Raw genomic sequence first — 27591 nt, 5'->3', positions numbered from 1 at the left:
CAAGTTGACTGTGTATTGTGTGAAGAAGTACTTTCTTGTGTTTATTTTGAACCTGCTGTCTATTAATTTCATTGGGTGACCCCTGGTTCTTGTGTTATGTGAAGGGTAAATAACACTTCCTTATTCACTTTCTCCACACCATTCATGATTTTATAGACCTCTATTATTCCCCCTCCCGCAAGTCGTGTCTTTTCCAAGCTGAATAGTCCCCGTTTTTTAATCTCTCCTCATATGGAAACTGTTCCATACCCTAATTGTTTTTGTTACGCTTCTCTGTACTTTTTTCAATTCTAACATATCTTTGTTGAGATGGGGTGACCAGAACTACATGCAGTATTTAAGGTGCTGGTGTACTGTGGATTAATGTAGTGGCATTATGATACTTTCTATCTTATTATCTAGCCTCTTTCTGATGGTTCCTAATAATCTGTTAGTTTTTTTATTGCTGCTGCACATTGAGCATGTGTTTTCAGAGAACTATCCACAATAACTCCAAGATCTTTCTTGAGAGGTAACAGGTAATTTAGACATTTGTTATGTATAGTTGAGATTATGTTGTTCAATGTGCATTACTTTGCATTTGTCAACATTTAATTGCATCTGCTATTTTGGTGTCCATTCACCAACTTTCGTGAAGTCACTTTGTAACCCTCTGCAGTCAGTTTTGGATTTTGTGAAAAGGGAAGCATGTTACTTAGAGTAGCTAGGTCGTCTTCCCAACCTTGCCCTGCACACTTCTTCATAGAGCCTAAATGCAGTATGAAGTTACAGCAAATGGGGAAAGATGTCTATGTCCACTCTGGCCCTGAACAAAGGAGCGAGCTGCAACTAGCTCTCTATAACTCCCCACTCCGCTTCATTTCAACACAGTTTGGATGGACCGGAATATCAAGGCTTATGTGTTGTTTAGGGTGTTTCTGTTCTGTCTGGTGATTGTTTGCCCCTCCTCGCTCCCACCCTCTCTAGCAGAGTTCATCAGTTCTACTTCGAGTGATTGCTCATATCCATTCCAATATAGGTGAGTGCGCACCCCGTGCACTGGTTCCCGGAACTTTTTTCCCCTTAGCAAGCCTCGTAGGGTCGGCTCAGACACCCCCTGGGGTACCGCGCTCATGCCGCGGTATATAGCGTGCCGCCGACCCTGCGGGCCCCCAGTTCCTTCTTTCCGCCTGTGACGGTTACTGGAACGTCTGCCTCTTGCTTCAGCAAGTAGCATCCCCTTTTTTTGAACAGTGACTGTTGATGTTTAGTATAGTTGTTAAGTAGTTAATAGTTAGAGTTAGTTAGATAGATAGCCCTCAGGGGCTTGAGATTGGGCCATGCCTGGCTCAACCGGCTTCAAAGCCTGCACCGCATGTGGAAAGTTTTTTCCCATGAGTAACCCTCACGATCGCTGCCTCGGAGAGCAGCACAGAAAGGACAGATGTAGAATCTGCAAGGCCTTCAAGCCCCGCATGCAGAAGGAAAGAGATGCATGCTTGAAGGCCATCCTTATGGAGTCAGTGCTTCGGCCAGACTCGGAACCGGCGCGTTCCCCTGCGGCACCGAGCGTCTCCTCGGTGCGGAGCGCTCCACTGGCACCGACGTCGACCCAACAGGGCCCGGTGCCGAAACGGAAGAAGGGGAAGGACACCGCGTGCCGAGACTCCCCCGCACCACTTGTCCAGCCTGGGTGGAGTCAGGAGATGCCAGTGCCGGAGTAATCTCCACGGCACGTGGCTGGGGCATCTCCTCGCAGAGAGCCTTCCCCGACTCCTGGGGGTGGGAGAGCGCCCCTGCAAGGGCTGTCGATGCTGGAGATGTTCGCTGCAGCATGCGCCCCGATGGCCATGCCCACGCCTCCGTCCCCCACTTGGCTGAGGGTGCAGGGACCGGCGTTTCGGGGTAAACCCGCGCTGGGGGCCCCGGTGGGTGACAGAGACAACAGTCCAAGTCTCCCCCCAGACGGTCGAATGTGTGAGCTCCCCTCCCAGCCCCGACATCGAGTCATCGAGCTCCTCGACACCGTGGCACAGAGGGTGGTCAAGAGGTTCACGCGCGAGGCGATGCTGTTACAGTTCCACCTCGCTCAGGGGTCAGAGCTCCAGCTCTCGCACCCCAGTAGCGAGTCCTACACAGCACTGGTTGAGATACCCGGCGCCCGAGGACACCCATCGCCCGCGGCACTGGTTGAGATTCCCGGAGCGGATCCCGGTGCCCAACAAGACTAGACGTCCTCGTCACCAGTCCAGATCGCCAGCATGCAGCCCTGTGGGGATTCCGGCACCGGAGGACACACAAAGGCACTGGTCCTGATCCCCGGACTGCAGTCCGGCGAGGATCCCGGCGCCGCAGTCCTCGGCACCGGCGGCTAGGGCACCACGCAGCCAATCGCGCTCCTCAGAGTTGGCACTGCGGTGGCACCGCCAGCACCGCTCCCAGTGCCGAGGTGGGAAGCGCCACCACAAACGGCCGGGGCGTAGGAGGCGGTCATTATCCAGCTCCTCCAGCAGCTTGTCCCCCCCGGCACCGACGATCCTCATCATCGTCTCGGGACTGCTCACCAGCCAAGGGCCATAAGCAGAGATCCAGCGGCTCTGGGTCCGAGCCCGCCATCAAGAGGCATCCCAGTTGGCAATGCCGGCACCGGCGTGGCCACAAGGCCCATGGCAGTGGTCGTACTGGGGACCTTGGGGGACGCAGATGGGCCAGGGCACGGTGTCGGTCCATTCATCCGTGGCCCAACCAGCACCCCCCCTTCGAGCCAGCCGGACAAGGGCCATCCCTCCGAAGAGGAGTCGGACCCTGAGGAGGGTCCCTCCACGGGGCCCCTCCCACAATCTTTCTTTTTGTCCCCGGACGATGCAGCCGCCAGAGACCATAGGGCACCACTGCCCGATTTTCAAGCACACAAAGAACTGCTCAAGAGGGTGGCGAGCAATTTAAATCTAGAGCTCAAAGAGCTGTCGGAGGAGGAGGACCCCCTCGTTGGTGTTTCGGGGGCGGCAGGGCCATCGAGGGTTGCCCTGCCGGTGCACGAGAGGGTCTTGAAATTGGCCAAGGCCCTCTGGCAAGACCCTGCCTCAGTTGCCCCTACTTCCAAGGGCGCCAAGAAAAAATACTACGTTCCTGCGGAGGGGTTTGAATTTTTATACAACCCCCCTGCCCCGGGAACGCTTGCGGTTGATGCCGCCAACCAGCGAGATAGACGGGGGTCCCAGGGCAACACCCCCAAGAATAAGGACTGCAAAAAACTAGACCTTTTTGGCTGCAAGGTCTATTCAACTGTGGCCCTGAAGCTGAGGTTTGCAAATCACCAGGCGCTCCTCGGCTGGTATAACCTTAACCTCTGGCCCTCACTGCAGAGGTTTGCACAGGCATTGCTCCAGGACCAGGCAGCGGACTTTGCCACAGTGATCCAGGAAGGTGCTGTAGTGGCTGGAGCAGCCTTACAAACGGCCAGCGACGCAGCGGACAACACCAGCAGGGCCATGGCTTTGGCCATTGTGATGCGGCGGTGCTCCTGGTTACAGTCATCGGGACTGTCCCAAGAGGTCCGGCAGGCCATCCAGGATCTGCCTTTCGATGGTGCTGGCCTCTTTTCTGACAGGACCGACGACAAGCTGCATGCCCTCGAGGATTCGAGGGCTACGCTGAGATCCCTAGGGCTCTATACCCCTCAGGCCTCGAGGCGTCCGTCTCGGCCACAAGCCCAGCGTTAGCCTCAGCCTCCCCCGAGGCGGCCGCCTCCCAGACCCACTCAGCTCAGGAGGGGTCGGGATAGGTACAGGGTGCCTAACCAACGCGACCGCTCGGGGTCATCGGCAGGCCCCCAACACGGCCCAGCCAAAAGGCAAAATAATAAAAGACAATTTTGATGGTGCGCATGACGGTGGCACTTCTCCTGTTCCCCTGGATCTCACCCAGCCCTTTGCCCACAGACTCCGGCTGTACTACACTGAGTGGTGAAACATCACTTCAGACCGTTGGGTCCTCAGTGTAGTCCTCAGGGGCTATGCCTTCCAATTTACGGCCTTCCCCCCCGGACTGTCCCGCTACTCCATCCTTCTTCAGGGACCCCTCTCGAGCAACTCCTCATAGAGGAGATCAACTCCCTTCTCCTGCTCGGGGCTATGGAACAGGTGTCTCCACAGGAAAGGGGAAGGGTATTTTATTCACGCTACTTCCTCATTCCCAAAGCCAACGGGGGGCCTGAGGCTCATACTAGATCTCCGCCGTCTGAACAAATTAATCAGGCACCTCAGGTTGCATATGGTTTCCCTAGCCTCCATCATTCCCGCTCTAGATCCAGGGGACTGGTATGCTGCCCTCGACTTAAAGGACGCTTACTTTCATATTTCTGTCCTTCCCGGTCACAAAGGTTCCTTCAGTTTCTGGTAGCTGTCTGCCACTACCAGTTCCCCAGGGTCTTCACAGAGTGTATGGCGGTGGTGGTGGCCCACCTGCATCGCAGAGGGGTCCAGATTTTCTCCTACCTGGACGACTGGCTGATCCGGGGCAAGTCCAGGGCCCATGTGAGGAACAGCCTGGAACTCACTTGCGCAACATGCACCAGACTGGGGCTGCTCATCAACGAGCAGAAGTCCACCCTCACTCCGGTGTAGCGCATAGACTTCATCCGGGCCGCCCTGGATGCCACCCAGGCTAGAGCCTTTCTCCCACAGCCTCGCTTCGAGGCGATGGCTGCCATAATCGACTATCTCCACAGGTCCCCCACAACGACAGCCAGGCATTGCCTTCAGCTGTTGGGACACAGGGCAGCTTGTACGTATGTGGTGAGGCTGACTCGCCTCAAACTCAGGCCTCTCCAGGCGTGGTTGGCCTTGGTATATGCGCCAGCCAGGCACTCTTTGAACAGAATAGTCACGGTCCTCACGCAGATACTGACTTCTCTGGATTGGTGGAGGGACCCGGGGGAGGTACTGAGGGGAGTTCCCTTCAGACACTTGGCACCATCAGTAACCCTGATTATGGACGCCTCAGGTGTGGGATGGGGGGCCCACATCAGCAGTGACCTGAGCACCCAGGGGCTCTGGTCGTCAGACGAGAGGTGCTTGCACATCAGCGTCCGGAAGCTCAGAGCAGTCCGCTTGGCTTGCAAGGTTTTCCTCAGATTTCTGAGGGTCGGAATGGTGCAGGTCCTCACGGACAACACGGCGGCCATATTCTATATTAACAGGCAGGGGGGAGCGCGCTCCTCGGCTCTTTGCCAGGAAGCCATTCGACTTTGGGATTTTGCGGTGAGGCACGACTTCCACATACCTGCCTCTCACCTCCCGGGGGTCAGGAACGACGAGGCGGACCGCCTCAGCAGGTCGTTTCTACCCCAACATGACTGGTCACTACACCCGGAGGTGATAGCTTTTATCTTCCGCAAGTGGGGTGTTCCCCAACTGGACCTGTTTGTGTCATCCTGGAACAACGCGTTCCCTCTCCGACACGTTCCCTCTCCGACGCGTTCCTCATAGCCGGGACGGGGACCCTCATGCTGAGCAAGAAGGTTGCTCTGTCCCTCCTGTGCGAGTGAGTCATAGAGTTGAGCAATCTCTATTGTATAGTCTTGTGCAACTGTCATTGTATTGTAAATCCTTTGTTTACAACTCCTTTGTTGGCTGATGGCGGCTGAGCCCCTCCTGGACGGGGGTGCCTCCTCCACTGTTACTAGCAAGCTTATAACATATTGTAATAACAGCAAAATCTTATAACTTGATACATTCTAGAGATATGCATATTTTGACATAACAATGGGTTTTAGCAGATTATGACCTTTCATTGGATATTTTACATGGCATTGCTTATATGAATTATTTCAACTGTACAGAAATGATGAATAAGGGGTTTACTGTATGCTGTTCTCTTTTACAGTGTGTCACAGATGGAGAAAACTAAAACCAGTGCAGTACTATGTTTTCCCAAATTTAATATTTTAGAATGTAAATATATGGCATAGGTTATCATCTAACTAAGCCATTGTCAAAAGATTTTACCAGTATATTAAAGGGAAAAGTGATGAATGCTTTGGTTTTATAGTTGATCTAATTCTGTATTTTTTTTTTAAACTCCAGGTAGTTAATGGAATATTAACAGAAACAGCTTAAAATATCACAGTAAGGCTGTTTTACAATTTCCACAATGAAGAACAATAATAGATTTCAATATCAGCTGATGTATTAAGTTTGTTCCCAAAGGTCATGCACTTGACTATGAATTGTTCAATTCAAGTACACTAAGTACAGTAGTAAGTCATAAAAAGCTACTATTTTATAGTATATGTGTTGGATGCTTTTCCCAAATCAAAAAAGCATAGTGAGGTTCTTATTCTGCTATTCTAAACCTCTGCAGCCTGCTGCCTTACCCAAGCCATTCTTCATTTTCTTACTTAGCAGTAATGGAGTTTGCTGCATTGTTCAGTCTTTTTCTCAAATAGTGGTGATCTCATGAAAGCGGTATAGAGGATGGTTACTTCTCTGCACAGTGATGCATTTCTTCTTTATATGGAACCACAGATAACACTTTTTGCTGCTGTATCAAGCAGTAAGCTTGCTTCTAATTTGCTATCTGCTGTTACTGAAAGGTCTCTTTGGGCATTATTGCTTTCCAGTTTTCTCACTTTCATTGAATATATGCTGGTTTATCTTCCATTTATTGATGCTCTTGTTTAGTTCTTCAGTCAGTTTTCAGTCCATGTGACAATCTTTATATCACTCTCAGAATTAATTCAGATTGATTTTAACTTTATAAAATGCTTTATAAAACTGAGACACAATATCTACTGTGTTTCAGTCCCTTCATACACTAACTTTGTAATTCTGTCAAAACTAGGAGTCTGTGTTCTTCATAAACAATACCCACTACTTAATTTTCATAGTTATGTTACCCTCTAGATGTTTATAGAGTCGTCTTCTATATTATAGTTAAACCTGCTGGATGGTCACTGCAATGACCATCATCCTTTATTTCTTTGGGTATTAGTACCACATTTTCTCCTCTTTACTCTTCTGGTCTTTACCCTGATGTCCTTGATGTTTCACAAATGTTGAGTGCATCAATAATTTGTTGTCACAGATGAGAAATGTTCTACATATACATTTTTGCATATATATTTAATGAAATATGGTATTTATATTGAGAAAAAAATGTTACTCTTATTTGTAATCACTTTGTTTTTTGCTATGGGAATATCCACGATGGGGCAATAACTGTTTTACAGAAGAAGTCCTTTTTGAGTTTTCTGGAACATTAGATAGAGTAAGACCATATTAATCGATCAGTCAATTTGTTTTGAAGCAGCAGCTTGGAAATATTTGTGTCAATGAAAATAGACAGGATAACACTTTCCCTACTGTTTCTATCTTTCTCTATAGAAAATATGCTGTTTATAAACATCTGTTCTGATGATATGGAGTGGGTTTTTAAAGGACAAGATTATTTTATATTTAAATTACAATCATTAAAGTTGTTTTTGACTCACTTCTTTCAATATAATTTAAATATTCATCCCTTTCAGTGTTTGTTTGCTCAGTGAAATGTGTCATTAAAAGAAAGTAGATGTCCATCTGAATGATAGATGGTTGACACCTGCTATTGAAATGGAATTTATCTGAGAAATTTGCAATTTGTGGGAGTGAAGGAGAGATGTTAGGATTCTCTCTCAAGCTAAATGGGCTGTTCAGTTGTTGTTATCATATTATTATTGTTATTATCTAGCAGCCCATGATGCCCTCTTTGGCTTGTCCTCCCTTCTTTCTTTTACCTGCCTTATTTTTATATCAGTTTGTTCTTTTTTATCTTCTTGCTCACATGCTTTTAATTTTAAAATGGATTTTTGTGGGTGAGTGAATTAGTTCAGAAGCATTGTCTAAATTGTGGCATTTGATCAAGATGACCGTGTCATTGCGCTGTCATTGGAGATATGTGGTCAACTTTACTTGGTAACTTTGCAATTCTGAATCTCTGAGAAATGAAACATTGAACACTGCTGTAAAGAACTTATTAGTATCAGTTTCAATTTTAAATTATAATTTTGTCAATAAATCTGCACCTTGCCAGTCGGCAGAAAATTACTCTTGTGTAGTATAAAGTAATTATTTTTTAGCTAAGAAGAAAAAAATTATTATAAAGCCAGTTATAAATAGAGGCAATGAGGAAAGGAATATAAGACCCAATTTATCAAAAACAAAAACTTAAAACAAACCACTACCACCTTCTCCCCCCAAAACCAAAAATAAATACATAAACTCTAGATTATATTAAATCTAGTTGTCATTTTTAGGTTCACCTGAAATGTGGTTCATGCTGTGCATTGTCTGCACTATCAGTACCAATTGTATAGTGTTCTGCACACAGTTCTCCCTGTTGTAGTGAATGGGACCTGCTCTAGTCAGTGATGGGGGAGTTGAGGGAGACTTGCTTTAGGTATATTCATGATGGAACCTGTTAATTTGTAATTAATTTACACTCATACTATTATGGGCAACGATTTCATCAGATCTCTTAAGCTTTAATTGATTTTGATCTAGTCAGGTATATTCATCACTTGTTGTTTATCATTCGACTTTTCTAAATGCACTCCCCTTCCTAATCATTAGAGTGATTTTGGTTAATATAGGGGTTTGAGCATAGTTCATCTCTTCAGGCAGCATGAACTCTCTGACCTTTCTCTTGTGGAATATCCACTATCTGAAAAGGGAAGCATGTTATTTAGAGTAGCTAGCTCTTCCCAACCTTGGCCCACACACTTCTTCATAGAGCCTAGATGGTGTGTGAAGTTACAGCAAATGGGGAAAGATATCTATGTATAGTGGGAGAGCATTCCTGTTAGCCACTTCCTTTCTTTACATGAGTCTGACAGGCCTTTCTTCATAGTTCTTCTTTTTCCTGAACCAGGCAGTGAGATGGAGTATATGGACCATAGTTTATAAAGTTTATGTGGATCCTGGAAGTTATTTATATTATCGATAAATTACTGATTTGGTGGCTCGTAAATACTGTTTTTCAAGGGTTATTTAGAATGCTGTAAATGGGCATTTTTATGTTCTGTACAATAATAGTCTGAAAATCAGAGAGCATTTTTCTGGCAAAATATAGTCAATACTTAATTTATTATACTTTTCTCCAGTTGTTTAGATAATAGATGGAATCTCATAAAACGCTAGCCTATTTGAGGTTTAGCTTGCTTGTTTTGGTATGTGATCTTCAATTATTTTTGGCTTGCTTGAAATGTCCTCTGCTAGGAGGAATGTTCCAGGCAAATAGTAGTTTTCTCACATTTGTACCTGCCAAACAGGATTTTACACTGCATCACTGTGCAGTCTTTGTATTGTATTTTGTGTGTGCGCGCGCATGTATACATTTATATATATATGAGCTTTTTACACCTAATTCAACTATGTTTCTGGTAGCTGAAAAGAGAGAGCCTACAGGATTGGCAGTTCAGGGCAGATGTGTGTCTATTCCTCAGGCATCAGTGGTTGTAAGTTAACTATAAAAATGTTATAACCATCTGTGTAACAAGACAGCAGAGATCTGCTCTTGCCTGTTACTATAAATAAGAAGGAGATTTGTTTGACTTCATAGACACTGGATTTATAAAGACTAAATGTGTCAAATCATAACTATGTGCCATGCTTCTAGGATGTGTCTGCAGCTAACTACGTGGGGTGGTCTTTCCTTCAGACATTCTAGTGAAGCGAAACAACTGTTTCGAGATGTCTGTATAGCACAATATGTGGTGAATGAGGTGTGTATTCTACCTGGTGGGAAATGCCTGATTTTCATGGATAACATCTGCAAGAGTAGAGTTAAAATGGACCTTTTAAAATAAAAGGCAATAAAATCATATCTGAAGTCTGCCCCTACCCCACAAAAAAGCAGCTATAAGCTATTTCCTTTTAAATGTGTTATGCATTTAAGTAGCATGGTGTGGATTTTATTTTAATTTTTTTTTTTTTTTTTTTGGTGAGCTGGGGAGAAGTAAATTTCAGATCTATGTCACAATATTTGATTTACTAGAACTACTACGTCCCTAGTCAGGGAGATTTTAATTTCTTTGGCAAACCTCCCTAAAACAGTCCATTAAAAATCAAAATCCTTTCCTGATAATCAGGTCAATCAATTTACATTAAAAAAGCCTACAATTTTATGTATGGTTTGCATAGTACAGCAAATAATTATCTGTGGGGAAAATGTAGGAAAGGTGAAGTTAATAAAAGGCCCTTTTTAATCCAGTGTCCTTCATATTTTGAATACATTTTCCTCCTCATCATTATTGTAGATAGATTAATATTGGTTTTCGAAGTGAAGAGAAAATGTTAATGTGACCTTGTGTTTAATAGACATGTTGTCTGTCTTTAGAATCTATACAGATATAAGTGTAGAGTCAAATGTCCAGAAAAGTGAGTCTTGGATTTTTATTTTAAAATGTGTTCATATTTATAACAAAAACAAACACGTACATGTCTCTAATTTATCTGGTACTGAAGATGTCTCAACATATAAAAATATAAGATGTTTTCTCTAAGCATCAGTACTCCTGCCCAGATATCTGTATGGGGGGTTCATGGCAAATGGTTTGCCACAAAATTGGAGGTCAAGTTGTTTGTGTAGCTTTCATTCATTTTGAAAAGCTTTGTTTCACTATGTCCTGCACTGCAGTGTAGCCAAATGAGATTCTCCTCTATGTCCAGAATTTGGGGTTATCTCTGTCATTTATATGCTACCATTAGAAAGACTTTTGTTGTAGGTTGGGAAACACAACATTTCAGAGAAGTAATATTAGGAAATAATAAAAGGATGAGATTCTATATAGAAAACAAATCCTGTCAGAATCTGAAAATGTATTTGGCTTCTGTTGAATGTGTTTGGCTGTTTGCACACAGTACACATGGTCTGGAATAGAAACTGGATGTTTAAAATCTTTCCCTCCCTCTCACTCTCTAGCTAACTATTTGTCTATTTATATTTATTTATTTATATTAGTGCTTCCATTTTAAATATTTATCATTTGTATAACCTAACACACTGAAATTTCCCCACAAAATATTAATTTTAAAAAGTTTATTCTTCAACTACATGAACAGCAGATGTATAAAACAAAAATAATTTTAGCTCATATAAACCTGAAAACATCTACAGTAAGTAAAAGATAGAGTAATCGGAAAACATATTTCACAATTCTGTTTAACTGAGTTGTTACTCTTCTTGACACAGTGATGGTAAATGGGAAAGTATTGCATACAATTCAGATATTGAGGGGTTTTCCTTGTGAATTTTCATTAGGGTATCTAGTGCGCTTAATGTTACTGATTAATAGAATGTAAGATGTTCAAAACCAGCAAATAATGTCTGACAGCATTGCAAAATTCCACTTGCCCTCTCACCCAAAATGAGTGATTTTTTTTTTTAAACATCAAAATACCATTAATTTTGTTATCATCCCAGTAAAAGGCCATGGACTAGTTTTTGTGACTAAGCTGGTAAATGTCCATGACAATATTGCAAGGCAGATTTATGACAAGACATTACAATTAATTTACACATGGGAAAAACATGTATATCCATCCATGCAGCCAGAATGTAACCTCCCTTCCCCCCCACCCCCGCCTTCAACATCTGCGAGCACTCAGAAGCCAATACACCCTTTAAGGGAACAATAGTTGGCCTCTCCTGCAAATGTTCCCTCCAAAGCTGCTGAGGTACTTTTTGACTGCCTCTGAATTCCACAAGCAAATCCCTCCAAAAACAGATATCTGGATATTTTATATTCATATTCACCTCTTAACTGTAGCAGGAAAAGTCTTTAACTTACTGATAGCCAGTCAGGCTTTTGACTATCCAGAAACTGTAGCAAGCCCTGAAATAAGTGCTATATTCAAGAGAGTGTAGTGCAAACACCCAGGCTATCATCACATTCTGCAACCAGCACAATTGTTGGTTAATGTTTAGCTCTGAGAACCAGAGGTGGCACTTATTATTAATCTAATGTTGATAAAGGTCTTCCACAGACTATTTTTGCACTGAAATAGGGACGGTGATGCTCTTGACAGCCCAGATAGGAATCTGTTGTTTGGCATGCCAGGATGTGCGCCCCAAAACAGATTCCTCCAGATGTGCTGGAGTAGACAGACATCATCAGAGGCTCACTCAGAGCACTGCAATTAAATCCTATTCAGTTTACTAGGAAAAGCTCCCAGACGCCAATATCTGTTTCCGTCTTTGTAATTTGTTGTGTGTAGTGATGAGAATGGGGCTCCTTGTCATGGTATCAAACATGGTAAGAGTTATGAGCCATCATGTGAAAGAAAGCATGCCTCCAAATTTCTGCCTCAGCCACTTCAGCATCCTTTAACCACCATGATATTTTCTCTGAACCACTCCGCCTTGTCAAGATGTTCAGTTCAGTGCCAAAAATGGTTAAATTGGTATTCATGGGTCTCAATTTTGTCATATGCATGGGAGAAGCATATGCCCAAGATGCTCAGCCAAGAAAAGAATGGTCTGGATCAACATGTCATAGTAACCATATCCTAGCAGGCCCATACTAATAAAATTGCATAAGTAATAGCAAGCAATAATAAAAAAACAACATGCTACAACTCACTTCAGGCACTGGCTAAAGGTCTCAAAAGCTACAAAGGATAGAGAGCAATTCATGGGCACAGTCTTTTAAAAATAAATTAAGCCTTGGAAGGCAAACCCTCCCATCTCAAATGCAAAGCATTCAACAATTTTGAGGAAGTTGGGATGAGTATATATTTTCCTCTCTACATTTAAAAAGAAAAAAGAAAACTGACCACCTTGTTACTTTAGACCCTCTAAAAATTTGAGTATTTAGGGCCTTGACTTAATTATAGTCACCTAATTTTCTTCATTCCCTATTTTGATTGCATCTGTATGTTTAAAGTTCAGTTTTCTGCATAGTATTCCTTTGATATTTCAGGATATAAAATAAGATGTTTACAAATATCAACCAGAGGCCGATACTTCGCAGCACTCAGCAGCAAATATCTACTTTGGGTATTTAACCATAATTGGGATCTTCTATTGGCCTTATGTGAACTCACAATAGTAATAAAATCTAACTACCAATCCATTTGGCAAACTTCTTTAAGCAGTAGCAAATTTGCTTTTGATTTTGCTGTTTGTATACACCTCTCTGAGATTTTAGGCTAAGGCTGTTTAAATTTGCAGTTTTTGTGTAATGGAGAACTTAAAATGAGGACAGATGAGTACTGCTAAAGCAGCCTTGCAAATTGTCATGAAAATTTACCTGCATCTGCTCATTACCAAGATGATCATTATGAGGGGAGGGACCTGAAACTAATGATGATTTACTTTCCCAGCAACAAAGAAGTGAGTAGAATTTTTGCAAGGCTGTTGGAAAAAGGGTTTTTTCCCTTCTAATAATCATGATATTTTGATCGCTTCTGCTGGGCTCAGTCCTGGTCCTATTGAAGTCCATATAATGGTGACTGTTCTCATTATTGATATAAATGTCTTAACCTTTTTTTAATTCTACTGTGCAGTTGGCCTCAACTATATCTTGTGTCAATGAGTTCCACAGGCAGGCTAATAGTGTGTTTTGTTTTTAAAAAAATATTTTATCATTTTTAAGTTTGCTGCCTTTCGGTTCAATTGAACATCCCATTATTTTTGTATATAAGATTGGGCACTTCTGTTTGCCCAATCTGTCTTCTCTATATCATTCACATTATACCTTTTATCATGTCCCCTCTTTCTCATCTATTTTCTAAAGTAAACCATCCCATTCTTTTAAATCTCTTTTTCATATGAAAGTCTTTCCATGGCTCCAATTTATTTTTGTCAACCATCTCTGAATGCTCTCTAAAAAGAGGAATATACATTTTAAAGTCTAGGCACTAATTAATGTATAGACCTAAAATGCATACTGCTAAATGTTGTTCTGATAACAAATCTGTATCGTAACCCCAGGACATGATAGTGTTAAGGGTGTGATCTTTCAGCCCTTACAGGAGAAGTCACTGAAGTAAAGACTGCAGGAGGTACACACTAAGGGCCAAATCATCAGAGATGCTAAGGATCTGCAATTCCTATAAACCTAAGGGAATATTGTAGATGCTCATCATCTTGTGTGATTTGGTCTCAAATTAGAGTGGGGATGAAGAGTGGGGAATGGGAAATGTGGAAACAATGCTGGAGGTTAATGCATTAATCTAGATTTGTTCACTTACTTTATTTTGTTGGAAAACAAAGTAAGTGCATGTGTTTGGGGAGGGAGCTGAGATTTGCAAAAATTGGTCAGTTTTAAACTCAGTGGATCAGATTTTGATCTCCACTGTCTCACTGTAACTATACTCAAAGCCAGACTACAGGGTATAGTTGCCTCTAGGACCTGATCCTGAGCGGGGTTTAGTACTCTGAACTCCATTGACCTCAGTGGAAGTCAAGGGTACTGACCACCTCCAAGATCAGGCCCCTAACTCCAAAAATAGTGACATTTAACATTGTTATAAATAATATAAAATTATGAATAAAATAAAAATATAAAATATTAATCATTTGAGTGTGCATGCATAGTACTCATTTAATTAATAGCATTGGCATTTTTAAAGATGGTTTTACAAACAGCCACAACATATCCACAGAGAGGACCAACTCTTGATGTTTTATCGTCATTTCACTGCTGATGTAAGTTGGTGTAACTCTATTGATGGTAACAGTGCTGCACTCATCCATATCAGCATGAATTTAGCATTTAAATATCAGCCTTTTTAAGTCATCCATATACAAAAATTCTTCCTCTTTTTCCCCTAAATGTGGTTTTTCTGGTTAGATAACTCAAATGGCTGAACAATATTTCTTTAAACTTTCAAAACTAAAAAAAAATCACCTATGGATTGATGCCAAGCATGGACAGCTCCACAGGATAAATGTTTGGAAACACATGAGCTAAAAAACAAAAAGATGAGTCTAATTAAAATTGTCTTGTAACCTTAACAGTTGCTGCCATGAAAGCCACTGTAATTTGCTGTACCATATTGCAAATGTATTAGTTGATTACACAAATACCTGTGCATTTAAATATGCATCACAATTGAGTTTTATAAATAAAATGCACAAACAAGCTGAAATGAGGTAGACGTATCATTAGGAAATGGCTTTAAAGGCTGGACACAAATGGAATTCTCACTGGCTATCTACTACAATGTCAACCCTATGTCAGTAAAATCCACAGGGAAATGTATTTTAAATTTTGCCCTCTTTAAATTTCCATTTGTAAAAGCAGTGATACACTCCAGGCAGTGTATATTTGGGGGATTATTGCATTTCTCAAGTGGCTGAAGTCACTCACCCTTCAGCCTCATGCCTCACAACACACCCGAGGCAAGCAATAATCCCCCAGCAAGGCACTGCTTGTCTTGTCTTATTGCTTAATTATTATACCTATTTAATGCTACTTAGAACACTGTCAGCTGTTGAGAAAAGGTAATTATCACTAGTCAAATGAAAAACACTTTTTTGGCTGCCTTACGGATACACATTTTACTGGTACCTTGATACATAATGAAGCCTGATAGCAAAACTTTTGCTTGTCTCTTCTTCAAGCCACAGCTGTTTCCCTGCTAAATTCATCCCATCTGTCTTCCCTTCCGTAAGGCTGTAGGCAGTATAGCATAAGTACAGAAGCAGTTCAGTGCTATTTTGGATAAACATAACTGAAATTTGAATCTTTGCCATTTGCAATGCACACATTTTGTTTTACTGCTGTAAAGAGAGCTGTCAAAATAAAAACTACATGGATAATTTACTGAAATACAGTCAAATGTAAGGATGATCAAAGGAAAAAAATGAAAATATATGTCTGGTCAATCTTACTTTCTAGATATATGCTGAATCATTGACCTCTTGACACAGATGGGTCCAGAGCTGCTGTCAGTGAGCAATGAAGCGCTCTGAATCAGTGCATAGAGTAGGGAAGTCAAAATCCCAGTGCCAAAAGATTAACAAGTAACATGTAACCATTTGTGATAACATCATATGTGATATCTGGCTGGCTACAGGACATGACTTGCTTTTCTCTATATGCAGTGTATGATGGATTGACTTACTGAGTTTCATTTTAGCTCAGTACTTAGGATCAGAATTTCAGTGTGTGTCTTACTGCCACTGGAAATGGGAGGTGTGTGTCAGCTCAGCACAGCTGCAAATATATTCCCCCTCCATGGTCTAGCAAGGACACCCACTCTAGATTCCTGACTCCTTGGCTATCACCTCTCTTGGTTGGGGAGACATGTTTCTCTCTCTTGTGACCAGGGTATTTCCAGGCTGAACAGTTCCTGCTTACGCCGTGTTATTCCCCAAAGCAGGCCTGCTTCACTTCTCTCCTCAGAGATATAACTGTTGACAATTGCACTGTGTAACTTACCACACAGTTTTTTCAAAGCAAGCACTTTTAATGCTTAAGGTCAAAGCATTACAGAGAAAATATTAAAAAATAATAAAAACCTACATTCATGCTAGTAAGTTTACTGGAGATCACTCCCTGATTCCAACAAAGGCTCTGGCTGGTGAATAGTCCTTCAAACCCCACTGAGGCATTTTCCCACAGTCACAAGTTCATCACAACTTCTGCTTAGAACCAGTCTCCAAGTCTTATGAGGCCCGAGGGGGCCAAAGGCCTTCCAACCCTTCCCTAAGGATTGGGGACCCTTTTGCACCAGAGGTCCTGTCTGTTTGCTGTATCAGAAAGAAGGCCCTGAGTCAGTTTTAACTCAGGCTATTTAACCAAAAATCCTTTCTTTTTCTTTTGCTCCCTTTAGAATCCAGTTTAAACCACTATCTGCAAGACTCCTCAGGTGTTGGTAGCTCTCCAGAGGTGTTACAACCTGAGTGAATTTGACTAACCACCCCTTAGTGTTCTTAGTTCCTGCAGTAATTCTCCCTCCCACTTGGAATTACATACAGTCCCTCAATAGGATGTACACATTTGCGTTGTTAATAAATTAACTCCTAAAATACTAAAACTTAATTCAGTAAGGTTTAACTTAATTCAATAATGTTTGTCTAGGCTATTGCAGCATATTGTCACATCTGTCAGAGGAGGCACCACAATGACTGATGCCACTGAGGTTAACCATCTCCATCTACTCATTCCTCTTATGTTTGCAGTTTGCTAGTTGACACAGAAGACTATTCGTTCATGCTTTACACTATATATTAAGTAACATTTTGCACTTAGTTGTTTATCCTAAACTGGAAGGGGATGGTTTAATGAGCTAAGGCTTAGGTCTGAAATTCCTAACTTCCCACCAGAGGTTTACATCCCAACAGGGTCTATTCAGCACTTCATCTTTCTGAGCTAAATAAATTCAGTACTATGCACATCACAGTGTGTAGGAGTCTTTCAGACAAGACCATAAAAAATAATGTCCTGTCTGTTCTGCATAGATATTAAAGATCACAAGATACTTTTTGTCAGAGTAGGGATTTGGCATCGTGTCTTGGCTATAGTTTCCCCTTCTTGCACAGTTGTGTAGTGTGCTACCTATCTCTGACATGACTGTATTTCATCAGTGCTGTATGAATATAGTTTGTGAAGCACTTTTGGAACTTTTATGAGGAAAGATGAAGGAGACCTGGAGAACTTATGTGCAGATAATCCTTAAATAAACTTGATGTGTTGTAAGGACAAGCTCACATTCTCTGAACAGAGTGTTACTTCTAAAAACAAAAAGGTAATGATTCCAAACTCCACAATATGTTTTGTTTCCCTTTTTAAAGGACAAAAACAAATTTGACTTAACCCAGAAAATTATTTTCTCGCAAATAATACCAAATCAATCTTTTTAGCTTTAGTGAATAGCATGAAATGATCCTGACATGAAATTAATCTAAATGCTATACCTGTGTGACAGAAAGCACGGCTTCTAAAAGACCATAGGTTGACTGACCACTAATGAAACTCAGTTACTTAACAATGCAGTAGAGCACAGAAGAAGAAAAAACAGGATAAAGTCATGAGCTGCCTCCAGATATTAAAGTATATTTTCCCCAGCTCTATTAAACTAAACACAAGGCATTAGAAATAGCACCATTGTATGAAGAACTTACCTGAAAAATACAGAGATCTCTTGTAAATATATATATAGCACTATCCTATAATAATCACCCAAAATACTACATTATCACTATTGTAAAATGTAGTATTTTGCACCATAAAGAATACTGTAGTATCTTTTTCTTTTAATGAGAGTAGGAATAAGATTTATGCAGTAGTTGTGCATGTAAAATAATATTTATAATTTTGATCAACAGTGTAGATACAAACAAGGGTGTTTTTTCCAGGAGCTAGAATTTTAGAATTTAGTCTTCCTGCAAGTAATCAATTCTCTCTCTCACAAGAAAGCTAGGAGTATAACGCTGATCCTTCAGCTTGATGTTATTGGAGCCAGCTTAGCAGTAACGGCAGGCCCCCTAGTTTCTCTGAGGACAATTACTAGTGAGCAGTATCATGCACACACAACCACTCCATCACACACTTCAGCTTGCAAAAGTTTGTGAAGGCCTCAGCTTTGAAGGTCTGGTAAGTGTGGACTGGAAAGCTTACAACAGGAGCTTTTGTCCAATTTTGGTTTTTTCTTTACTCAGCCAGACAATTAGAGAAGGATACTGCAGACTGAAAGTGGATGCAGGTTAAGAAACTGGAAGGAGGTTGTGGAGCCCATGGCTCAAAAACACATGCATAAGTTTAGTTGATATTTTTATCACCCTCAACTGAGGAGTTTGTGGTGTGGATTCACCTGGACAACTATGAAGCCATCCAAATGCTGAAGTGTAGAGCCAGGTTTAAGGACCTTCATGGAGCTTTTAAAAAATATTTACAATGTCATACTGTAAGGCCTACCTTTTAAAAATAATTAGTTTGTATTGGCATGATTAGCTGTTTTTATATGGTAGTATGTATATGTATATATACACAATATAAAATATTTACCTTAAAATAAGAATGCTGAACATCTGACAGTGTTTGTATGAACCGACTTTGCTCAATATTTCAACATGCTAGGTAAACTTTTTCCTCTCCAAAAGGAGAAATTACTCATATGCTTTCTTCGTTAGTGGAAAGTCTAATAGACTCCATTAGAATTCTTCAACTGGTATCTGCTGGTTCCTGCTGGAGGACTGGTACCCTCAGGAACAAGACAAACAGACAAATTGGTCTGTTTCAAAACCTATTGCAAGATGCAACCATCTGAAAAAAATTCCACTAAGGAAATTGAATTCACACACTCAGAGTTTAGATATACTGAAGTCTTGTATACAAGTGAGAATTGGAGGGAAACAAAACCACGAACAGTCAAGCCAAAATGCCTTTAGAATACCTAAGTTCTTTTTCCAAGTACCATCATTATGAAAATTGTCAGTCTTAATGTTTTGTTGTATTCCTTCGTACTTCATTTGTGTAGTTCAGAGTGCCTGGGTTAAGAGTATGTGTATCTGCAGACACGGTGTGATCATTTAACATGTTTACATGGATTTCAGGAGATTCCTTCACAGACAATTTCAGATGTTTTACAGTTTTGGCTCAATGTAATGATGGTCCAGAGCGAAAAATGAGACTTTCTCATGGTATGTGGTAAAGAATTTTTAAAAATCCTAACAATTCTAACTACTCCATTTTTGTCAGTCAGTGTCTTTTACTTGGCACATGCAGGTATTATTGTTGAGGGCTTTTTCCCATTTCTTTTTGCGGTTCAATTTGCCCATGGTTCACACAAAAGCCTCTGAGCATGTTTTCCATCCAGATAGGAAAAGGTGGGGTGCAGAGGAAGTGAGCAGAGGGACAAAAGGAAGAGGGGGCAAAGAGGAATAGCTAGTAGGAAGGGGGAGAATGGAAAGGAGAGGTATATTATAAAAATACATACATAAAATGAAAGAAGAAAAAACACTGAGTTTTAATGGTACTATTTTTTTCTGTCCTTTCTTCTTTAAACTTGGATTGTCCTAGTTACCACGTCTCAGGGTAATTTAGACAATGCATCTTTACAAGTGCAGGGATACTTTGTTAACAGTTATACCAGTAAAAATGTTTTACAGCTTTCTCTAAAAGTTTACTGTAAAATGATTTCTTTAAACTATGTGGTGAACAAAATGTTTGTCTCTTTAAAGTTCTTAAAGTCACTTGTTTGAATACTCAATCCCTTGTGAGATGTGTGGTAAGCCCAAACAAGAGTCATTCAAATCTTTACAGCTTTTGTCACATCTCATTTTATTGAATCTATCTATATTCTTACCAAAATGACAGCATTTTCAGATAAGTAGGATTAGATAGCTGTTAAGTGCCTAGAGTTCATGAGTGCCTAGAATACTGCTTACAGTAATTAGTGCTATAAAATGACCTACGACAGAGAGAAAGCAGAAAGACTATATACTGGACATCCTTTTTTTCATTATAAGTGGAAAATATTGCTCATCTGGTGTTAAATTGCTAATGAAAATTTTATTAAAATATAGACTCTTCCCTCTTGCTAAAATTGTTCTGGGTTTTGACAAAATTCATTTGTCTCCACATTTTCAAATGATAAATTCAGGGGTTGTTTCCTTTTACGTTGTTTCATGAAGAATTTTTTTGAATACTGTAGTGGCTTTTTGTGTCAAACTGGCAGGTGGTGTTGCAATCAGTTACGTTTACATAATCAGTGGATTAATATTAAATATATCAATGATGCTTTACAGAAATGTAATATGATATATATCCCAAGAAGTTCACAATCTAAGGATCAAAACCTGCTCTGTGTACATGGGGGCCAACTCCTGGATTTTTATGTAAGGTAGAGCAGCATTTTTCCATCTCTATATAATAACGTAAGCTGTGCTCCGAAGCAGAGGCCCAACACAATCCCCAATGTCCCATTTAAGTGCTCTTTGAGGGCTAAAGTAATGCATAGGTATTGTACTAGCCCTGTGTGCAGAGGTGAATTTTACACTTAGTGAATAAATGTTGTGTATTTTAGCTGAGTAAGTTGGAAGATGTAAACTAGCATTACTGTTGTCACCCGGAAAATTAGAACAATTATTTTATGTGTAAAAACTAACCTTGTGAATGCTGGAATCTGACTAATTGATGACTGTTCCAGTGGTGCAGGTAATTTCATTCAAAATTACAGTTGGGATATTACATATTCACTCATTTTATGACAGTAGCCTGTCATCTCAAGCCTCTGAGTATGTGGGATACATGCATACCCAGTCTTGTATTGTTTTTGTATAATATATATACACAATGTTTAAAAATATCAAAAGCTGTCTTTTGCAATCTATGAATTACACTCACTCCACCAGGACATTTTATGGGTGAAATGCTACACTTGTAAACTAGAGAGACAAGGAGGACGAGGTAATACCTTTTATTGGACAAACTTCTGTTGGTGAGAGAGACAAGCTTTCGAGCTTATGCAGAGCTGAAGAAGAGCTTGTCTCTCTCTCTCTCCAACCGAAGATGATCCAATACCAAGCTCTGACTCTGCTCAAGTATGGGAAGTAGTTTGCTCTTTTTAAAAACACATTTTTCCCCATTCTTTGAAGCGGTGTTCTGGGGAGTTGTTGTTGTAAATTCCCTTGCTTGTGCATTTAATAGTTTATATGAGGGACAGGTCTGAATTAAAAAAAAGCCCTGGATCCAAATACACTCAAGTTTTGTAATATTAAAATCCCAACTGGATAGTTCAGGCCCTTTTCTTATTTATATTTGTCTCTTTCAGTTGCAGAAATAAACTTGCTCTGAATCCTACCATGTGCTGTGAAAGAGCCTGGGATTAAACGCATGGTTGGTTGTTGTCTAATGTGATTTCACAGAATTACCCCCATTTATCATTTTAATCATGAATGAAGAAGGAATTTTCATTTAATTTGCATTGGGGACCTTTGTGCTGGGTGGAGACTGTCCCCTATATTCTCTATGGCTCTACAGGGGGCCGAGAACCTTGGCGCTCCTTCACTTCTCTTATGCCTAAGCCACAAAGTAGCTGGATGAATCAAAGATGGGGAAGTTTTTGCCTTTGGGTGCCTTCTGTGCCTGGGCACTTTGAGTAAAGTCAAGATGGGATTAGACAGCACCTTGAGTATTAGCATGTCATTGGCCCCTGTTTCATCCTCTACTTTGTCCTCCCGTTTGGTGCTGTTGAAGCTTGTTACTGCACAGCTAAGAGGTTCTGCTGGATTTGGATCCCTTCAACAGTTTGAATTCCATAGAACGTGGGGTCTTGTCACTTCCGAGTGAGCATTTGAACACTGCATGCACGTGGCCATTTTCAGAAGCTTCCAGACATTTGATGTAGTAGCATCACCTGAGCTTCGACACCTTCTCTCCAGTAGTTGTGTTTCGCTGATCTCAACGCTCTGTGAGGGCTCCCAGTCCTGTGTGCAAGAAGGAAAGGGTTCAGTGCAGTGGTGTTCCTCTAGTTAGTTTTTCAGTGGAGGTGAGAATATAAAGTTCATCTAGGAGATTTACTGGTTTTAAAAAGAAAATAATTTCCCACAGTGACTATCCTATTGTATGAGACTCATTTTGCTATTTCCCTATTTGAAACAACTGTATATCTTTGATATTGTTGTATGGTATCTGGGGTACATGTTGATTCCTGAGGTTTTGATCTGGCAAACCCTGTGCAAGATTGTTGTGCTCTAGTACAAATGGGAGGGATAGCTACTCACAGGTGCAAATCAGTATAAAGCATAAGACATATTCCCCTATGCTGAGTGATGATAGTCTCCTACCTATAGTGTGCTCAGTCCTTTCCTCACAGAGTTGCAGTTTAATATAAGGAGGCAAAAAGCATGGATGCAGAGTGCGCAGGTCCAGTCTTCAGCATGGTAATATGGTACATATTCACACTTCACTCTTGAGCCTTAATCATGCTAGATGGGGTAGAAGTAATTTGACAAGCAAGATTGAATTCCCTTCCAAATCCTGACCTCTTTGCTTTTTATCCTGTGCTTATGAACAAGATTCTGTGCTGTCCAGGATCAAACCTTTAATGACTACTGTAGAATTGTACCAGGGGTCTAAATGTTCATACCTAGCTGTATGTAAAATAAGAGACAATTCAGATAAAGGAGTATCATACTCAAGAATGCCTGACATCCGATTTGACTGTAGTAGCTGAACTGGTGATGCTACAGTGAGATCCTGGAGTTTTAATGTAGTATGTTGCAGGAGAAAAGAGCCTCTTCCTTGTTGAGGTACCACAAAATGTAAGAGTGTTTTGAACAGAATGCACAGAAAAATCTTCCCAGGAGCATGCAGCTTTTTTTTTTTCCTTTTCCCAAAAATGAGTCAGAAGGCCTTAAGAAGGGAGACAATAATTCTGACATCAGGGAGTTAAAGAACAGACTCTACTGCAGAAAACTGTCCCAGATTCTAACATTCTTTTGAGATGACATTAGAAAATAAGGTAGACTTAGCATGAGAAACAGTGCTTTTATTGAAGAGATTGCTTTTGTTAGGCACATATGTGAACCATAAATCCAGACTCTCACTGCATCCGCTCACATATCTTCATGTCAGCATTTAAACCGAGATCTCCAAATGCTCAAACATCCCTTTCAGATCAGAGTTTAATTTTGGAAGACTACTTTGGCCTATTAATTTTGATTAAAATTATGTTCTCTTGGGAAAAGATGTCAGAGAGCAGCATTTCAGCATGTGAAATTCTACTTCGTTTTTACTTCTTTCTAGCTATCTATATGTAGCATACAGTTATACTTTACAAACATACATAAATATGTATATCGCTATTGTGTAAGTAATAATACGGAAAGGCGTATGCTGTTCTGGTGTGTTATGCATGTTTTGGGTGTATTTGTAACCATAAAATTGAAGCCTAAGTGCCTCTAGCATCTGAGAAATGTATATAAAAACAAAGATATGACACTAAACACACCTCCATATACTATATTATTTTTGCTTGTAAAACTTTTAACATTTACATTAGATTTTCAACCAGGACTAGAATTGTTTTACATTTGCATAGATCAGACTGCACCTTAGTCCTGGTGAAATTATGTAGATGCAAAAAAAGTTGCAAAATGCAGTATTAAGGATGCAAAATAAACCACTCAAAAGTCAGGAAATGCAAACTTTTAAGTTGAATATGCAATCTTAACTGGCCCATTTAGGTATTCAATTACATGACTGCAGGTCGTTCTCAAACATATGTTTGTTTAAGGATTCCTTAATGGATATATGGAAAGGGGCAGAGGTAAACTTGTTAAAATTGAGATTGAACACACATTTCCCAACATGGGTGCTTAACTTTACAACCTTAAAATAGCATTAATATGCTCTTTTGCATTTAATATCACTTTATAAAAATAAATGAAGGTAGTTCCTGGGCCACAGCAGTTTTAAAAAATCAGAATTTTAAAACTACAAAACTGATTTTCTTTAAATATAGTTAGTTTTTTTTAGCATTTTGTTCATATTTTCTTGAACCTCATAATAAAGAAAATATATTAATTGAAATGACAAGTTTTGTGAATAAAAAGCAGTAAGAAACAAACTCTGTAGGCTAAGTCTTCAGAAAAAACCCAGCTGCCATGAATTATTTAATTAAAGATCTATTAACAGCTAGGAAATTCAGCAAACAAATGTCTCTAGGGTTAAATGTTGTCATATGTCTAATATTTAAGAGAAGTTAGAAACAGCTAAGATTAATATTAAAAGTTGAAAGATTATTCAGACTTTGAAACTGAAGAATATTCAATACTTCATCAATAGAATTGTTCAAGTAATCTGTCAAATGCCCCTTTCTATTACTTTATTGTTCTATGAACTGTGTTTTGACAAAGTCCTATTAAAAATAAATATGTTTATTCTTCTCAATCACAGCCTGAAACTCAAAACGATACTGAAACTGTAATTCCAAGGGGGGAAAAACCTCATGCATAGGTTCGTGTGTGCATGTGTGTATGTATGTATATCTGAACCTAATTTAAAATCATGATTTTGTTTCTTTAGTGGTGTTGGAGAAATTCATGCTTTTTTTACTCCCTCACAGATCAAAGTACTTTCCACTTCCAAATTGCCTGCCTATCTTTGTCCATACACAGGCAGAAAAATAATAATAAAATATCTACAAATAAGGCAGGGGAGATGTGTTTTTAACCAGCATCCTAAAAATAATTAGGGATCTGAAAAAGAGGATTAACTTTTGCTGTAGCATAAATTTAAACAAAGATGACCATTTTTCAGTTTCAGAATTGTCAGGGTAAGCATCGAACACACATTACAACCTTAAAACTGTTCTCCATAATTTTGATTATTTAATGGCACAACATTGGCTTTTAAGTTGCCATCATATTATTCTAAAATCTTGTTCTGTACTTATATCTTATACATTTTATGTTCTGGATTATGTTTTTCCAGTTCTATTCTTAAGGATCCCAGTTTGCAACCTGTTGAAGTCAGCTGGAGTCTTGGCCCAAAATTATTACGGAAAAGCCCTTCTGTTTTAGGTGACATAGCTGTGCTGCCCCAGGGGGAGCTCTGGGAAGGAATTGTACCTCATAGAAGCACAGTTCCCTCCCTCTTCCCATTTGTTTGGCAAGGATGGCATCAAGACAGGGTAACAAAGTATAATAATTCATTGCTGGCCTATAAACAGCAGCAAATTATGACATCTCAGATGCACTGTCTAGCTCATGATGGGACTGAGCCAAGACTCCACCCACTCTCTAATTCTCTCTGCCCACCTCCTTTGGGATGTGGGAGTGTAGTAAGTGCACAGAGTCCACTTCTCCTACATGCTGAGATCTAGAATCCTGGTAAGCCTGTTCTTATCTGCCTTGTGCTCCTACATGGCTGTGCAGTCCTGGATATAATTTAATCCTAAATTCTGAATGAAACAAATCTCATGTAGATTCCACAGAACCAAACTGAAACTTGAAGACCTCAAATGACCAAAAATAGTTTCCACTGTTACCGTAGAATGTGTTTGTATGAGGCTTTTACAGGAATACGCTTGTTCAGCTGTTCTTAGATCATTAAATGGACCTTGAACTGAGGGAGACTATGGATCAGGGAATCCCTCTTTGACTTCTTCATCTATTGGAACCACAGTCACAGTGGATGTTAAGAAACATAAGAAAACTGAAGTAGTATGGATATTTAAGAGGCATCTTAAAATATGAATATAAAATTATTAAAGAGAGTAAAGTATGAGACATAGAGCCAGCTTTAAGCATAACCAAACACTGAATTATCACCCATTTATCTGAAATAACCTAAGGAACAAATATTGTTTAGTAGATATAAAAAATGTCTGTAAACATCTAGCTGTAAGCAATCTATTCAGGGTGTGTTGTGACACTGGGAAAGAAGAAAAGTAAAAGTTCTCTCCACCAACAACCATATATAAACAAAAAAATGGGGAAATTACCACCTAAAATTAGGTAGTTGGGTATGAACTTCAGCAGAAACAGCTGAAATTCAGCTTGATTAAGAGGCAATCAGATGCATGAAACAAGCCAAATTTGAGGAAAAATAAAGTTATGAACATTAAAAGCCAGCAAGTTTTGAGAGAGAGGCACTTAACTAGTGGAACACATGTACATATCTTTAAGTACGCACCTGTAGACAACAAAATTATCTACTGCACTTGTTCTCCATGTAATTTTCATATCACTACAGCTGGTAAATCAATTCCTATCAAATAGAACCCAGACAAAGTTACTGCATCTCACTGAGTACATTGTACATGTCAAAAATTAGGTTTTAAGCTTCAGCTGTTGGTCTAGCTTCTTTTTAAAAAAATGCTTACATTTCAAAGAGAGAAGGTGGAGTTAAGGGAGGATTTCTTTTTCAACATCTTAATTAAAAAACAGGCAAAGATATTCACTGTGATGTAGAGATCAAGTGTGGCCAACTTCAACCTTAAAAGTGAATGTTTCAAAAGGAGCAAGTTCTACTGAAAACTCCAGCAAGCACTGTTGGACTACCACTCTTTATAAGAACTATTCTCTGATGAGTAACTAAACATTAGCATGTTTGTGAGGAGCCTCCCTTTTGATAAATTCAAACAAAATAATTTGTTTGTGATTATATTTAAACAATATATGGTTAGTGTATATACACATATATACACACTCCTATATGATATTTGATATAATGCTGGGTTTTTAAGACAATGGATTTGTCCCTGCTCATGAAAGCAGTGACTTTATTGGGGGGGAGGGGGGGTTCATTAAAGATAATATACTGTTACTCTTGTGGAAGAAATGTGCACCTGTGCCTGTATGCCATTATTACTCTCTGCCTTTTTCTGTACAGACAGACACACATTAACCATGCATGAGAGGAGTATTTGGGAAGGATCTCTGTGTGGTACCTACCCCTTCGATTTCTGTGTGTTGTTTTACTGCTGAATAAAAAGCTGAATATGGAAATATAGTGATTCTGGAATAAAGGTGCTGGCTATCTCAGCATTCATACGCACAAGGCACAGTCCTTCCTTATTGTAATTACACATTTTCCTCTCTTTTTATCCTTTATTAATTGAGCATCATTATTTATCACTAGGTGTACAATGTGTATGCTATAAGGGTATGTATTTG

The 27591-nt window shown here is 40.2% G+C and overlaps 1 protein-coding gene across 5 annotated transcripts in view; it reads left to right on the top strand.

The window, feature by feature from the left end:
* Positions 1 to 27591, top strand: part of SDCCAG8 (SHH signaling and ciliogenesis regulator SDCCAG8) — a 159617-nt gene that overhangs the window by 107517 nt on the left and 24509 nt on the right. The window contains exon 17 of one of the 5 annotated variants that reach the window (XM_067555258.1): positions 5866 to 6000. The exons of the other annotated variants lie outside the window; for them this stretch is intronic. Coding sequence (XP_067411359.1) covers positions 5866 to 5950 — 85 coding nt within the window. The 3' untranslated portion in view covers positions 5951 to 6000. Of the gene's footprint in view, positions 1 to 5865; positions 6001 to 27591 lie in introns of those variants that run through there. 5 annotated transcript variants of the gene reach the window in all.

Source organism: Emydura macquarii, unplaced genomic scaffold, assembly GCF_026122565.2.
Source record: "Emydura macquarii macquarii isolate MOO-44397 ecotype Brisbane River unplaced genomic scaffold, CSIRO-AGI_Emac_v2 contig_1597, whole genome shotgun sequence".
NCBI classification, from domain to species: Eukaryota; Metazoa; Chordata; order Testudines; family Chelidae; genus Emydura; species Emydura macquarii.
The sequence above is the reverse complement of the archived record's forward strand: the minus strand, read 5'-3'. Positions and strand labels throughout refer to the sequence as shown.